This window comes from Heteronotia binoei, chromosome 21 (genome assembly GCF_032191835.1).
Source record: "Heteronotia binoei isolate CCM8104 ecotype False Entrance Well chromosome 21, APGP_CSIRO_Hbin_v1, whole genome shotgun sequence".
Lineage (NCBI taxonomy): Eukaryota > Metazoa > Chordata > Lepidosauria > Squamata > Gekkonidae > Heteronotia > Heteronotia binoei.
Window position 1 is genome coordinate 61,954,226 of NC_083243.1, and position 13,381 is coordinate 61,967,606.

At 40.6% G+C, this 13,381-nt stretch overlaps 1 protein-coding gene across 1 annotated transcript in view; it reads right to left on the reverse strand.

Moving 5' to 3' along the window:
• The window catches only part of COCH (cochlin), a 44,320-nt gene that overhangs the window by 2,135 nt on the left and 28,804 nt on the right, over positions 1–13,381 (reverse strand). The window contains exons 6-11 of the mRNA XM_060262291.1: positions 13,102–13,164; positions 9,771–9,815; positions 9,535–9,682; positions 6,056–6,159; positions 2,388–2,614; positions 797–1,313 (exon numbers count right to left, since the gene is read on the reverse strand). Of these exons, the coding sequence (XP_060118274.1) occupies positions 797–1,313; positions 2,388–2,614; positions 6,056–6,159; positions 9,535–9,682; positions 9,771–9,815; positions 13,102–13,164 (1,104 nt within the window). The remainder of the gene's footprint in view (positions 1–796; positions 1,314–2,387; positions 2,615–6,055; positions 6,160–9,534; positions 9,683–9,770; positions 9,816–13,101; positions 13,165–13,381) is intronic.

A 13,381-nucleotide genomic window follows, 5' to 3' on the forward strand; every position in this document is an offset into this window, starting at 1 on the left:
GGTCTGAAGTAATAGAACAAAATTTGAGTCCGGCCAACAAAGTTTAATCCTGGCTGTGTGGGGCACCAGCCAGTGTGATAGTAGGTCAGGTGGCCATGAGACTCCCCTGACCTTCCAAATCCTGGCTACGGGGCTGCATAGAACACAAATGTTTGTGACCTTTAGGACGATCGTACAATACTGCATATTAGCAACTTGGAATAAATTTCCTCAGGCATTCACATCCACTCAGACTATAAGCATTCAGAAGCAGAATTTTCCAGAATGTTACTTCACCTTCCCCAAAGGAATCTTGGTAATTTTATTTTTTCAATCTTCTTAACATACTAATACCAAATTACAATTGCTAGGCTTTGGGAAAGCCACAGCAGTCATACTGATTTAAAACTGGCTTGAGTTCATTTAGATTTAACTTCTAGTGCAGGGGTGGCCAAACTGTGGCTCTTGAAGCCCCCACCACCCCATCAGCTGTCTTGGAGAAGGCATTTGTTTCCTTAAATCACTTCTCCAAACCAAACCAACCAGTAGCTTGGAGAATGCATTTAAAGTTAAAGTTGATTTCTTTCTACCTCTCCTCCCATCATCTGTTTTCCTTTTTTCCTTCCTTGTGGCTCTCAAACATCTGACATTCATGTCTTGCGGCTCTCAAATATCTGACATTTATTCTATGTGGCTCTTATGTTAAGCAAGTTTGGCCATCCCTGTTCTAGTGCATTAAATTTATGATAGGTTTCATACCTAGCTGTATGGCTACAGTTCTATGAACATATTTTTAATTTGTTCCAGGATCATTTACCTGCTTTATGAGCGGCGGCAGCAGGCCCTCTGACATCATCATAAGACTGACCATCAGTCAGAATCACCAGGAAGTTCTTGTTCGGTCCATTTCTCACAGGTCCAAAAACATTTCTGGTTGTGTATGTAATGGCTTCGCCAGTAGCAGTTCCACCACTCATATAACGAACTCCCCGAACAGCAGCAAGAACCCTCTCTTTTGTGATGTAGTCTGTAAAGCTGAACTCGGTGCGTTGATCATACGTGAACTGTACCGCTGCAATTTTGGAACCAATATCTGTGATCTCAAATGCTTTGGCAACATTACCGATAAATTCAAGCATGAGACGGAAGTTGCTGTCTCCAACACTGCTGGAGCCATCAATCAGGAAAGCTATGTTGACTGAATTGTAGCAAGTCTTGCTGCAGAGCATTTGTTCATGAGCGCACAGTTTTTGAATGAGAGGTTTTACATATTTTGTAGTACCAAACCAGGTGGGTATATTGTATGAAAAGAAGCCATTACTTCGACAAACAGCCTGTTTATAAAAACAAAACAAAGCCGTGGATTTGGGGACCTCTGGAGATTGAACCAATTTATCTAAGGTTGTATGTATATGGGGGCACCAAAACATGCACCCATTGTGGCACCAGCAGCAAGTAATAAGCTGTAACTGGATCCACAACTCTTTGCTCTGCATGGTGCTGTCCCCTCCTCCTCCCCTTTTCCTCTGCAATGCACCTGCAAAAATGCTGTACAATGCCGATTATGCCAGGCTGCCCATGGCCTGGACCCACTACCCATTCCCTTCACTGTCTCAGTCCAGCTTTGCTGTCTAAAGATACAACATGGATTGGCTGGGAAAGGCAAAGAGGTTTTTAAAGGGTTAAAGGGGGGAATCCCATATGGGAGCTATACTCATGGGCCAAGATCAAAGTTGTGTGTGTCTGTATGCCTGTGTGCACACAGTTTGTGAAGCACAGGGCTTATGTCTTCCCTTGATACTTTAAAAATAGTTCATTTTAACAGCATCCAAAGCATAGTATTTAGAACAATGGGAAATGTGCTTACTACTTCCCCCAGGTATCTCACCCAATCACAACTATTGTAATTGCTGTGTGGAATTTGTCATAGGTTTGGCTTGGGTGTTTACTGTATCATAATTAGTGATGTGACACAACTCCCTTGGTGTGCCTACACTATCTCATACCATTCCTTTTTCTTAGAAACTTCAATGGACACTTCTCTCTCCTTAATACATGCAGTCTCTTCAGGCTAGCATTAATATTTCAGACAAAAAAGCTGGGCTTGGCTAGTGGAGGGGCCTCATGGGAAGGGACCATAGCTTGGTGCCACCACATTTGCTTGACATGCAGAAAGTCCCAGTTTCTATCCCTGGCATGTCCAACTGAAGGATCTGGCAGTAGGTGATATGATGTGTGCGAGACCCTGGAGAGCAACTGGAAGTCTGAGTAGACAATACTGATTTTGATGGACCAGGGGTCTGATTCAGTATACGGCAGTTTTATGTGTTGAAACCAAGGCCATGCACATGGTAGGTGTTTATGTTAGTAGGGATGAAATGGAAATACTGAAGAAATTCCCTCCTTACCTTGTCAACAAAGCCGATATCTTGAACCATCCCAAGTTCTTCAGGTGCAGGTTTTGCGATGGACACAATAAATACATTAATACCAAATTCTCTTGCCACTATGCCAGCTTCTTCAATATCATCTGATGGCCAGCCGTCTATGAAAACTACAATGATTTTAGGAATCCCTTTGCGTACCCCATTTTCTGCAGAAAAGAATCGTTGTATTGTGTGTTTCAAGGCTTTTCCTGGTTTGGGGGGGAAAGAAAAAGTAGATATTTATAATTATTTACTTTCATTGTTATAAACACATTCTCTGCTGGTTCCTAGGGGTGGGGGCATGCACCAAGGGAAAAAAAGTTATAAGTTATGTGGATCCAGGATTGGGAGGGGGGGCTTTACTATGATTACTGGTTTTCAGATAGGACATTACCAGTTCTGGCTGCAATTTTGTGAACAGTTCGAGTTTCAAATCAGTATGGAGTTATTTTGGGATCAATATTTTCAATGGGGAACATATTTGAGAGTCAGAGGGCAGCTGTTTTTAAAGATAATGGTGCCAAATTTGCACAGAGCATAGTCCGCCCTCTTAAGATAAAGACCTCACATCCATTCCATTACACAGCGAATGCCTCCAGCCATTTTACTAACAGACTAGGAGGAAAGAACAGCCCTGGAAAAGGCCCCTACCTCCAGAAAGGAGGGAAGAAGAATTAGTCAGCTAGAATTGTAGCTCTGCCATTATTTCCTATGGGGAACTTTTTTCATGAGGGGCAGAGAGGCTGTTTTTAAACCAAATAGCACCAAAAATTTCAGGGGAACCTGTGCTGCCTGTCCACTAAAGATTCCCTCCCCCCTTTTTCAAGCAAAGTGGACCAAGGGGACCAGTTCTATGGGCCCTAAACAATATGTTCCCAACCACCAAAAATACAGGCTTAATAGTGACCCTTTGTCTCTACTAACTAAAGGCAGACACTCTGAAGATTATTCCCCTTGTTAAAGGTCACTGCCTGTTTTGTGGATTTATGAACTAAAATTTCCCTCCAAGCAATACACTTTTGTAATTGCGAGACAACTTCCCTATTGAGGCTAATATAGTTTTTATTTACTGACAGTCCTAATTGAGATCTTAATTTAGAAATTGTTTTGTTTACATTATAAGATGCCTTGAGTTCCACAAGGTAGATGCACCAATGGCATTGCATTTTAAAGAAACGTGCCATTCTCTTAATAATCTGAATTTTTTTGTGATTTACAAACACCAATCCTGTCCATATGTAAGGGAGATATATAAAAAATCTTATTGCAACAGAAGTGTTACTGGGTACAAAGATTAAAAACATACTCCCCTTTTGGTCTCAATACAAACAGACTTTTCAGGTAGAAATGTGGCTAATAAATGGTTTAAACAAATAAGTAAACTTCAAAAGGGTAATTTGAGAGATCTAGCCAAATGTTACATTTTACATATATACACTGACAGGTATCTGATTAGAGTTGCCATTGCTGTTGAAGATGATGAGGGGGGGTGGCAGAAGAAATCACCTACACTCCCTTAACAGGAATGTTCCTTCTTCCCAGCAGTGAAGTTGCCTTCCATGTGCGCTGTGTATTCAGCGTATCTGATTCATTGATGCAAAGAATAGCTGAAACAGGATTGCCCCTTTACTCACTTAGTTTTAAGAGTAAAGGGAGGCAGGAGGGGCAGATAATGCAGCCCCCTACTTATTCCTCTTTCCCCTTCCAAAGCTCGTGAGCCACGAGGGCAAGAATGAAGCATGCCTTGGAGCTGAAGAGATGTAGGAAGGGATAGCAGTGCAATGCCAAGCCTCCCCTCCCCAGAAAGCATCAGGGACAGACAGAATCAGCAGGTGGGAAATGAAAAGGGGCCTGTGGGCTACTGTCTGAGGAATTATGAGGGGATAGCAGGCAACAGGGCTGGTGCTTCACTTTATCATTTCCTAAATTGTACATGTTTAGTAGCAGTAGTGAATCTAGGTCTAACCCAGGGGTGTCAAATATATGGCCCGTGGGCCAGGTCAGGCCCGCAGAGGGCTTCAATCAGGCCCTCCAGCAACTGGCTGTCATCTGCTTCATTTTCCCTTGCCTGCTTTGTTCATTCGCCATTTTGCGTTTCTCCCCGGATAAGCCAGAGCAGCAAAGCAGCCTTTCCCTCTCCCCCCTCCCTTTTCCCAAAGGGAGGAGGAGGGAGGAGCAGCCTCAGCCAATGAGGGAGCTTGGCTCTATGGCTCTGCTGGTTGATTAAGTTTGCCAGGCTCAGTTAATCATTCTGCAGAGCTACTGAGACAAGCCTCTCTTCCTTCTAATAAACGGCTGAGGCTACCCCCCCTCCTCCTGCCCTGAGGAAAGAAAGAAAAAGAGCCAGAGCTTCCTTTGCGCAGTCCCTACCATCAGGAGAGCTACAAAGCATGCTTTTAAGACTAGCAACGTTTTAGAGAAGGTACGAGCTTTTTGCCTTGCTAGAGAGAGAGAGAGTTTTGTTGGGTTTACAACTAGGTTCCCCTCCTCTTTTTCACTGTACTTATGCCCTCCAGTCTTTCTCAATAGGAAAGCATATGAGCTATTTAGAAGAGAAATTATCAGCATTAGACTGAAAGTGTGATCCACCCAGGAAATTTTCCTCATTTTTTCTTTCACATTTTCCTTTGATTGGGGGTCTTGAATTTACACATCCCAGATAGTAGGCTGACACTGAACACTGTACATGGCTCTCTCTCTGTTCTTGTAGTTGTTTTGGGGGGGAAAGTTGTATGTTTTTTTGAGCTGTAATTTTTCTGGGGAAAATTATAGTTTTGTAGACAAGCTCATAGCCCTCAGTCTGTGCCATGGTGCCTTCACATGTTCTTGCCTAGTACGTGAAGCAACTTCTGTACAAAAGCTCACAATGCCCAGCTGCTTCATGTTCCCTCTGGGTCTTAGGCTCAAAGCATTGACCATGAGGTGTCTGTAATGAATGTCAATGAATCAAAAGTAGGTTTGCAACTTACAGATGTGCACATCTGAACAGCACATATTCAAGACTGGTGCAGCACAGACATTGTCTGCAGTTTTTGATGCAATAATTCATAGCAAGAGGTGACACCAGAGACTGTAAAACAAAATATTGCAAGCGGCCTAATATTTTAAGCATGTTTTATTTTAAGAAAAAAAATCTTTGTGTGTCTGTGCCCTTTAAAAATTTATATATCCGCTACCTGGCATTACATTTTATGATACACATGGCTTGGCCCGACAAGGTCTCATTTATGTCAAATCCAGCCCTCATAATAAATGAGTTCGACACCCCTGGTCTAACCAGATAAATATGATGCTTATAAGTTCCAGTAAATGGACATATGTAAGATGTCAAATCTAGTTAGGCTTATTTCCATATACAAATGTACTTTGTTAAATGGGGCTATACATTGTATTCCAACTTGTTTTATGTACAAATGCCCTTTGTTAAATACAGTGTATTCTGACTGTGGCGTAAGTTATGTAAACTTCCCCCCCACAATCTAGAACAGAAATTTGGGCCACTAACCATTTTAATCTGTGGTATCTTAGAAAGCAGCAGTAGCATTTCCAAGTACAGATAGGTCAAATGTGATCCCATGTTATGCCAAAGAAGATAAACTGCACAGATAGTCTTAGTATTCTTATGTTTTGCTTTCAAAGCATGTGATTACCTGTATTGGAATTGCCTCCTCTGAATCCTATTTCTTTTATGGCAAATAAAGCATCTTTTGCTGTAGTGAAGTTTTTCAGATAAAACTCAATTTTTGGATGCTCACTGTAAAAAAAAATGAAGCAGAACAAACAGTAAAGTGGCCTACATTTTCCTTTAACAGACAATCAGTATGTTTGGCATTCCACCTATATAATTTAATTAATCAAAATTTCCTGAAAACTATTTTAGTTATGCATTGACTAGACTGTTTTCTTCTGTTTTATAAATACATTAGTAAGTGACATACACTATACCTAAAATCATTGGTGGTCCTGGTTTTATGCATTTATTCAGGGGCAAATTCCACTGAATTCAATTATAGCAGCGGTGGCCACACTGTGGCCTGGGAGCCACATGTGGCTCTTTCACACATATTGTGTGGTTCCTGGAGGCTGAGGAGGAACTTAATGCAGACTTACTCTCAAGTAAGCATGGGTAGTAACAGAACCTCAGTCAGCCTGAGTACTGACCCATAGGCAGGTGACTTTCTATTGTGTGTGAAGTAGGGAAGGAGAAGGATACAGGCAGGCTTGCAAGCTCTTCTCCTCCACCACAGAGGTTGCCTGGAGACCTGGAAGGGGAAAGAGCGCAAGAGCCAAGAGAGCCAGTGGGATGGAATTAAAGAGAGTGGTTCCCCCTTAGTTTCATAACTCTTGTAGGAGCTATATTTACTAATTTTGGTGTCAGACAAAGACATGCATAATGATGCAAACAGTGGTCAGTAATTTATATTGTACATAAATATTTCCTTCTCCCACTGGTGCCAAAAAATTATTCCCTAATCTTTCCCTGTGCTGGTCTTATGGGGACTGTTATTCCCAGCTTTTGTTTTTTAAAAAGTCTCCTAGCATGGTCATGTTGTAAAGTGCATACATATGTATTTTATCTTTTTGTTCAAAGAAAGTATTAGGAGTTTTAATGTACATAATATTTGTTCATGTCTGATATTAAACTTGCCTTTTAACCGTTAAGGGAAGGTAGCTAATGCCCCACAACACTGACAATCTCATTGGACAAATACAGATAATAAGAAACATCGACGTGCATCTTGGATTTTTATGGCTGAAAATTGCATGGAATCGATTTACTGTATATTTGTTGTTGTTTTTAATATTCAATATGGTTTCTAACTATTGTTAGCTGCCCTAAGCCCATTAGGGGAGGGCAGGATATAAATTTGATTAATTAAATAAATAAAAATGTTTATTCTATGTGGTACTTGCATAAAGCAAATTTGGCAATCCCTGGCATATAGTTAAGCAAATTTTCTTTTTTAAAAAGCAAAGGCTCTTTGCATATATGGATTTCTCAGTCTTTCAACCCTATGTATTTCTGATGTAAAACCTTCTCCAAGGTCAGATGAGAACATCATTCTCTAGATCAACATGAAAGTAAAATAAAAAATGAAATAAGCTATTAAACAGAGCATTGTATTATATGTACATTCATGGGAAGTTTTTGAAGTGTTGCTTGTGAAATTCTGCTCCTGGGCAGTCTGGTGACCTCAGAGAGTAGGGGACACAGTAGGGATCTGCACTGGGAGACTGAATTAGCAAAAATCACCCTTCCCATGTGCGTACCACTCTGTAGATGAAGCAGATTTAACCCTATGTGTTTATATGGATGTTTTCAACATTGCCTTTCAAAATTGATAACACTCATGTTTTGAACATTTCAATACACTTTGCTCATACACCTGTTAAAGTCTCTTCTTTTTCATTTTACCACCAACCACAAGAAAAATGACCATATCCTTTGGCCCTGCCAGAAAAGTAATTTAACTAACTCAGAGTGTCCTATTTCCAGTTCAAGTGCTCCTTTGCCTTAATCTCTTGTACATATTTTTTTATCATGGTTAGGCCTTCAACACAAAAACTTTTCTTAGCTCTAGAAAAGTTTTCAGAACAATTGCTTACTTTTGGAAAACATTCAATTCCCTTGGATGAAAAGTTTGTGCTGCAAATGTGGTCAACAAGTATATTTGGAATCATTCTTTTCTGGTTGAAACTTTTATGGGGTAACTCATCATCAGCATAGTAATAGGCAATATAAATCCTTCCAGATGTTTTGGACACTTTTATTCATGTATTTTGTTTAAAGTGCTCATTTTCACACTTCAGTCATACAGTTACCATCATTGTTTTATTGACAGGTACTGAACATAGCAAAGTTCATTACTTAGTAAAACATTCTTGAGGAAAGAGACGGCAGAAAGAAAATCTCCACTTTGATTCTCACAGATGTTTCAACTTTTTTCTGGGGGGGGGGGGGAGATTTATAGCCCTTCTCTTCCTTTACCCCAGATATAAATGCCGGAGTAGTTACAGCATGGAAACTTTGCCATCACACAAGACCAGATGTAGGGATGTTAATGAAGATCCCCAATAAACTGAAGTATGTGTTTAGAACTAGCAGAGTTGATCTGTAGTGCTGTATTCCATTCCAAACCAATATACTGAATCACAGATCATAGATTACTTTTTTGGAAAAGTTATTGTCTTTGGAAAGCCTTTAAAACTGTCAGCTACAATAAATGATGTATCAATAATGAATACACCCTCAAAGTGTCATCTTAAAATCCAGGACAATTACATCTTTGAAACAGCCATCTATTGCAGCATGCGATGGAAGATGGCCAATGTTTGTTCCATACAACAGTCTAGTAACTGCTTGTTACAGTGAAATACAGAATTATTTCTGCCTGTTTAGTTCAAGGTTTTGTCTAATCTGCAACTGTATTACTTGCTATACAAACAAGCATGGCATCTGTGTGCGTGAGTGCAGATAATTTGACATTGTGAGAACTTCAGTTGTTGTTTAATCAGCTTCAACAATAAGCTGTAGTTCTTCCAGCTGCACAGAAAAGCTTGGAAAATGTGTGACCAATGTCTGAGAAACAGAACAAGACATGGCAGAATGTGCAGTTGTCAGGATGCAGGCCTTCAGTAATAGCCACAACTGCCGGTTTTTCCAATGACTATAATCGTTTGTCCTCATCTGCAACAGCATACTTTACATTCAATCTGCATATCATCTCTCTATAATCCTGCCCCTGCCTTGTCCCCCTTGCCAGTATTAAAACAAATCTAAGGACAAGAGATAGTGTTCACAACCAAGGGTACTATAGCCGTATTCTGAGATAATATGTCTCTGGCTACCTTTGGATAGTGGCTAACTACCTCACCATATGTGCAGTTTAAGCAGACAGGAGGTTGCACTATGGTCACAGTAGCAATTTTTACTTTCTTATTCTTGATGATATTTTCTGATATACTGGGCACTGAATGTAATTAGAACTATAATAGTGTTTAAGAGCTCTTTGAATATGTTGACTGCAATCATCATATCTTTGTAACCTGCATCACACCCTAAGCACAACAGCATAATCTCTAGCACCCAAGAAGGAGTGATGTGCCAAATAGGACATATTTCTGGTACCTGGCTTGTACAACTCCCACATGTGGTCCTTCAGATCCAACTCCCAGCATCACCGCTAGTTTCCCAACAAAGTTCTTCTGCAAATTAAATCTACGCTGACCAATATTGTAGCTTCCATCAATCAGAAAAGCAATATCCGCTTTACAGTCTGTGAACACCCAAGATAGTTAGATTAACTTAAGGATAAATGAACACTGGGGATTTGTTTTGCTTGGCATGGCTATACAGTCTCCTACCTTGGTTCCCAGACTTTTTTCCAAGAGGCTTCTTGGGTCGTTTACCTAAAAAGAAGGAAACATCATGAATTATTTGCATGGAAGTATCTTGAACAATACTGTGGCATGAAATAAAGCTAAATGTAGAAGGTATTAAATGCTGGGTTAGATTTGTATCCTGCTTCTTTTCCAGGTATCTAAGTGGCACACATGGGGTTTTCTCCATTCTATCCTCACAATAGCCAAATGAAGCTGAATGAAAGATAAGTGACATAATAGGGGTGTGAACCAAGGTTTTCCTAGTTCAAATTCAGTACTCTATGCCACATAGACTGTCTATATCAGGGATGTCAAACTCATTTGTTATGAGGTAGGAATCTGACATAAATGAGACCTTGTTGGGCCGAGCTGTGTAGGGCCATGTGTGTACCTATTTAAGATTAGGTAGCAAAGATGTAAACTTTATAAAGGACAAAGACAAAGGCAATTAAATATATTTTAAAAAAAACTTTAAAACATGCTTAAAATGTTAGCACTTGTTGGTCTTAGAGGTGCTTTCTTTGTATTTCTCCCATAGGATCCAGGGAACTGGGCAAAGGAAGCTCTGGCTCTTTTCTTCCTTCCCCAGAGGACTGGGGGGGGGGGGGGGAGCCTCAGCCAATAGAAGGAAGAGAGCCTTGGCTCAGTTGCTCTGCTGTGTGACTGAGAGAGCCTAGCAAAGCAAGCTCTGCCTCCCCCATTTCCTCCCCAAGAGAGGAGTCTCAGCAAATGGAGAAAATACAGGTTATGCTCTGTAGCTCCTGTGCAATTGAGCAAGCCTTGCATAGCAAACTGTTATGCAGAAGGAAGCAAGATATAAGGAGAAGGATGTAGATGACAGGCATTTGCTTGGGGGCCTGATAGGAGCCCTCCCAGGGCCTGATGCAGCCCTTGTATCACATGTTTGACACCCCTGGTCTATATGTTATACTTTTAATGCTTGGATTTTTCTAGGTGGTTTAATTGTATTGGTTGTTATTTTAGTTTTGTTTTTATACAATTTTTTGTAGTAGAAGTTGAATCTTTACAAGAAAGGAGCAGCGAAAATGAAGCAAATAAATAACCATACATACTATTACAACCAGTAATTGAATGGAGATGAGAAAATAAGTCTATTCAGTTAATACTGAAGAAGGGAAATCATCCCTCTCTTTGCTGCAGGTCACCCAATCTGCACAGCTTTTTGTCTGTGAGTGTCCCCTGCCCTCTAGCAGTGCCTTGCTTGTGGGTCACAGGGGGCTGCTTGGGGGAAAGCAAGGCAGGTAATAATCTGCTTCCACCATCACCGTAACAACCCTAGAACATAATCTCATGACCAAGCTAGTGCAAATATGAGCACAGTTGTGGTGTTAATTCAGGGTGTTGTGACAGTGTGCTTTGTGATCTGTAAATTCAGTTTATCTGCACTGTCACATGTGGTATTCTACAGGGAAACGATCTATACCCTTTTAGTGTTGTCAAGCCCAGAGCCTGAAAAGGTGATTGAACATTTAAGTCTACCATCTTATACACTTCTACTTGAACTGAATACTTCTAACTATATATTCATCAGATTGATTTATGATTACACTTCTATGGAACTCAAGCTGGTACATACAGGGCTCCCAGGAGGTTTCCCATCCAGACCTGCTTAGCTTCAGCAACAATTCTGTGTCATGTGATTTCAAGATCATGCCCTGGAACTAGGACTGAGATGTAAGCACAATCAATTGTTTGTGTTTCCTGAAAACATCTGGCCCTACTGTAACCATCTTCCCTTGATGTACCCGCCAGAGCAGATAATCTTGCTTTCATACTCTCCAAATCTTCTTAAAAATCTGTGAGTGCCCTGCAAATTTACTAAATTCTTGAAAGATTCCTTCCCCTTGTGACAGTTTGGCCTTGGTTCAGCCAAAAAGGTGCCCAAGTTCTTGCCAGAAAAAGCAGCTTTGGCAATGGTTTGGGAAGCCCTATAAAGAATGCTTGAAGTAACATACTTCATTTGGTCTCACAGCCAGCTCCTGTTGCACCTGGGTTTTCACAAGTCACACTAAAATCACTTTTCATTGTGGAACAATAGTGAATGTGATACAGTTAAGATTGCTAACTCCAGTTTGGGAAATTCCTAGAGATTTTGGTGTGTAGTTTAGGAGTTCATAGCTTTTGGAAGGGAAGGAGCTAAGAAGATATGATTCCATACTATTTGTCCTGAAACTCGCTGTCTTTTCCTCCAGGGAAATTGTTCTCTGTAATTTGGAAATCAGTTGCAATTCCAGGTGAATTCCAGTCTCCACCTGGAGTTTGGCAACTACTCTCTCTCTCTCTCTCATACACACATTTTGCATCAATTTACAGATCATGTACCCCCCTCCCAATGTTTGTGAAAATGCTAAGATTTGTCCAGAAGTCAAAATGTTATCAGGTTTGGCTTTCTCCAATACATTGCATAGTAGTGGCAGAAACTGCATTGTTTCCTTCTATGCAGTTCTTAAGGACTCAGGAATCCCTTTATCAAGATCTCAGTTGCAATCCTATTTATACTTCTATTTTCAGGGCCAATTAGATGTAGTACAGTTTGTTCTTAGTTCAAAGCAGTTGTATGTCTGATGAATGGTAGAATAGGCGGAGAAGAAGACTGGATTGATACCTAACCCTTCACCCTGTCTCAGAGCAGCTTACAATCTTCTTTCCCTTCCTTCCCCACAATAGACACCCTGTGAGGTAGGTGGGGCTGAAAGAACAGAACAGCTCTAAGAGAGTTATGACTTACCTGAGGTCACGCCAGCAGGTACATGTGGAGAAGTGGGGAATCAAACCCAGTTCTCCCAGATAAGACATTTAACCACTACGCCAAACTAGCACTAAAAGAAATGACACTGGGCAAGGAGGTATCTCACTCATCTCAGTTGAACACATTGGAACTGACATTTATGCCCAGAAGGAAACTTGCAAGTTTGATCAAACAGAAAGCAAAGCAAAGTTTACCAGTGGGTTCATGCTATAATGTTAGGTTGCTTCTACACTGATTTTTTTTTTGTGGAGTGTCAGATTCTGTCATTTTTGACCAATTGTGACATATCATATGAAACTCTTAAAACTTGGGGTGATGATAGAAAGTACAGCCTAGGTGGCACAGTGAGGGCCATGGGGTAGTGAGAGAAGGAGGTACAGGAGGTAAAGTCATCTTATGTTGATAGATATTCTTGCATGCTTCTCCACAGAAGTGCTACCATATAGGATGTGTACTATATAATAATTATAAAATAAAGGCAAAATGGTTTCCTACTTGAAAGGTCTTGATTGGAAAGACCATCTTTTGAATGAAATACCTTACCTGTAGATGGGCGTGCTGTTGAAACTGGCCGTGCAGCTGCTTCAAGTGCTCTACTACTTGCTTCTGTTAAAATGAAGGGGGGGGGGACTTTATTACCTTAAAGCCAAGTGATGTTGCATTTGAAGTTATTTGTTCTGTTGAATGGACGTGGTTAATTAATGCAATTTAAGAGCACAGACTACTTAGGTAGCTTACATAAGAAAACAAGTGACTGACAAAGGAGATATAGCTTGCTTCGGCGGGGAGCACAGGATACAAATCTAATAAACTAACATATAGT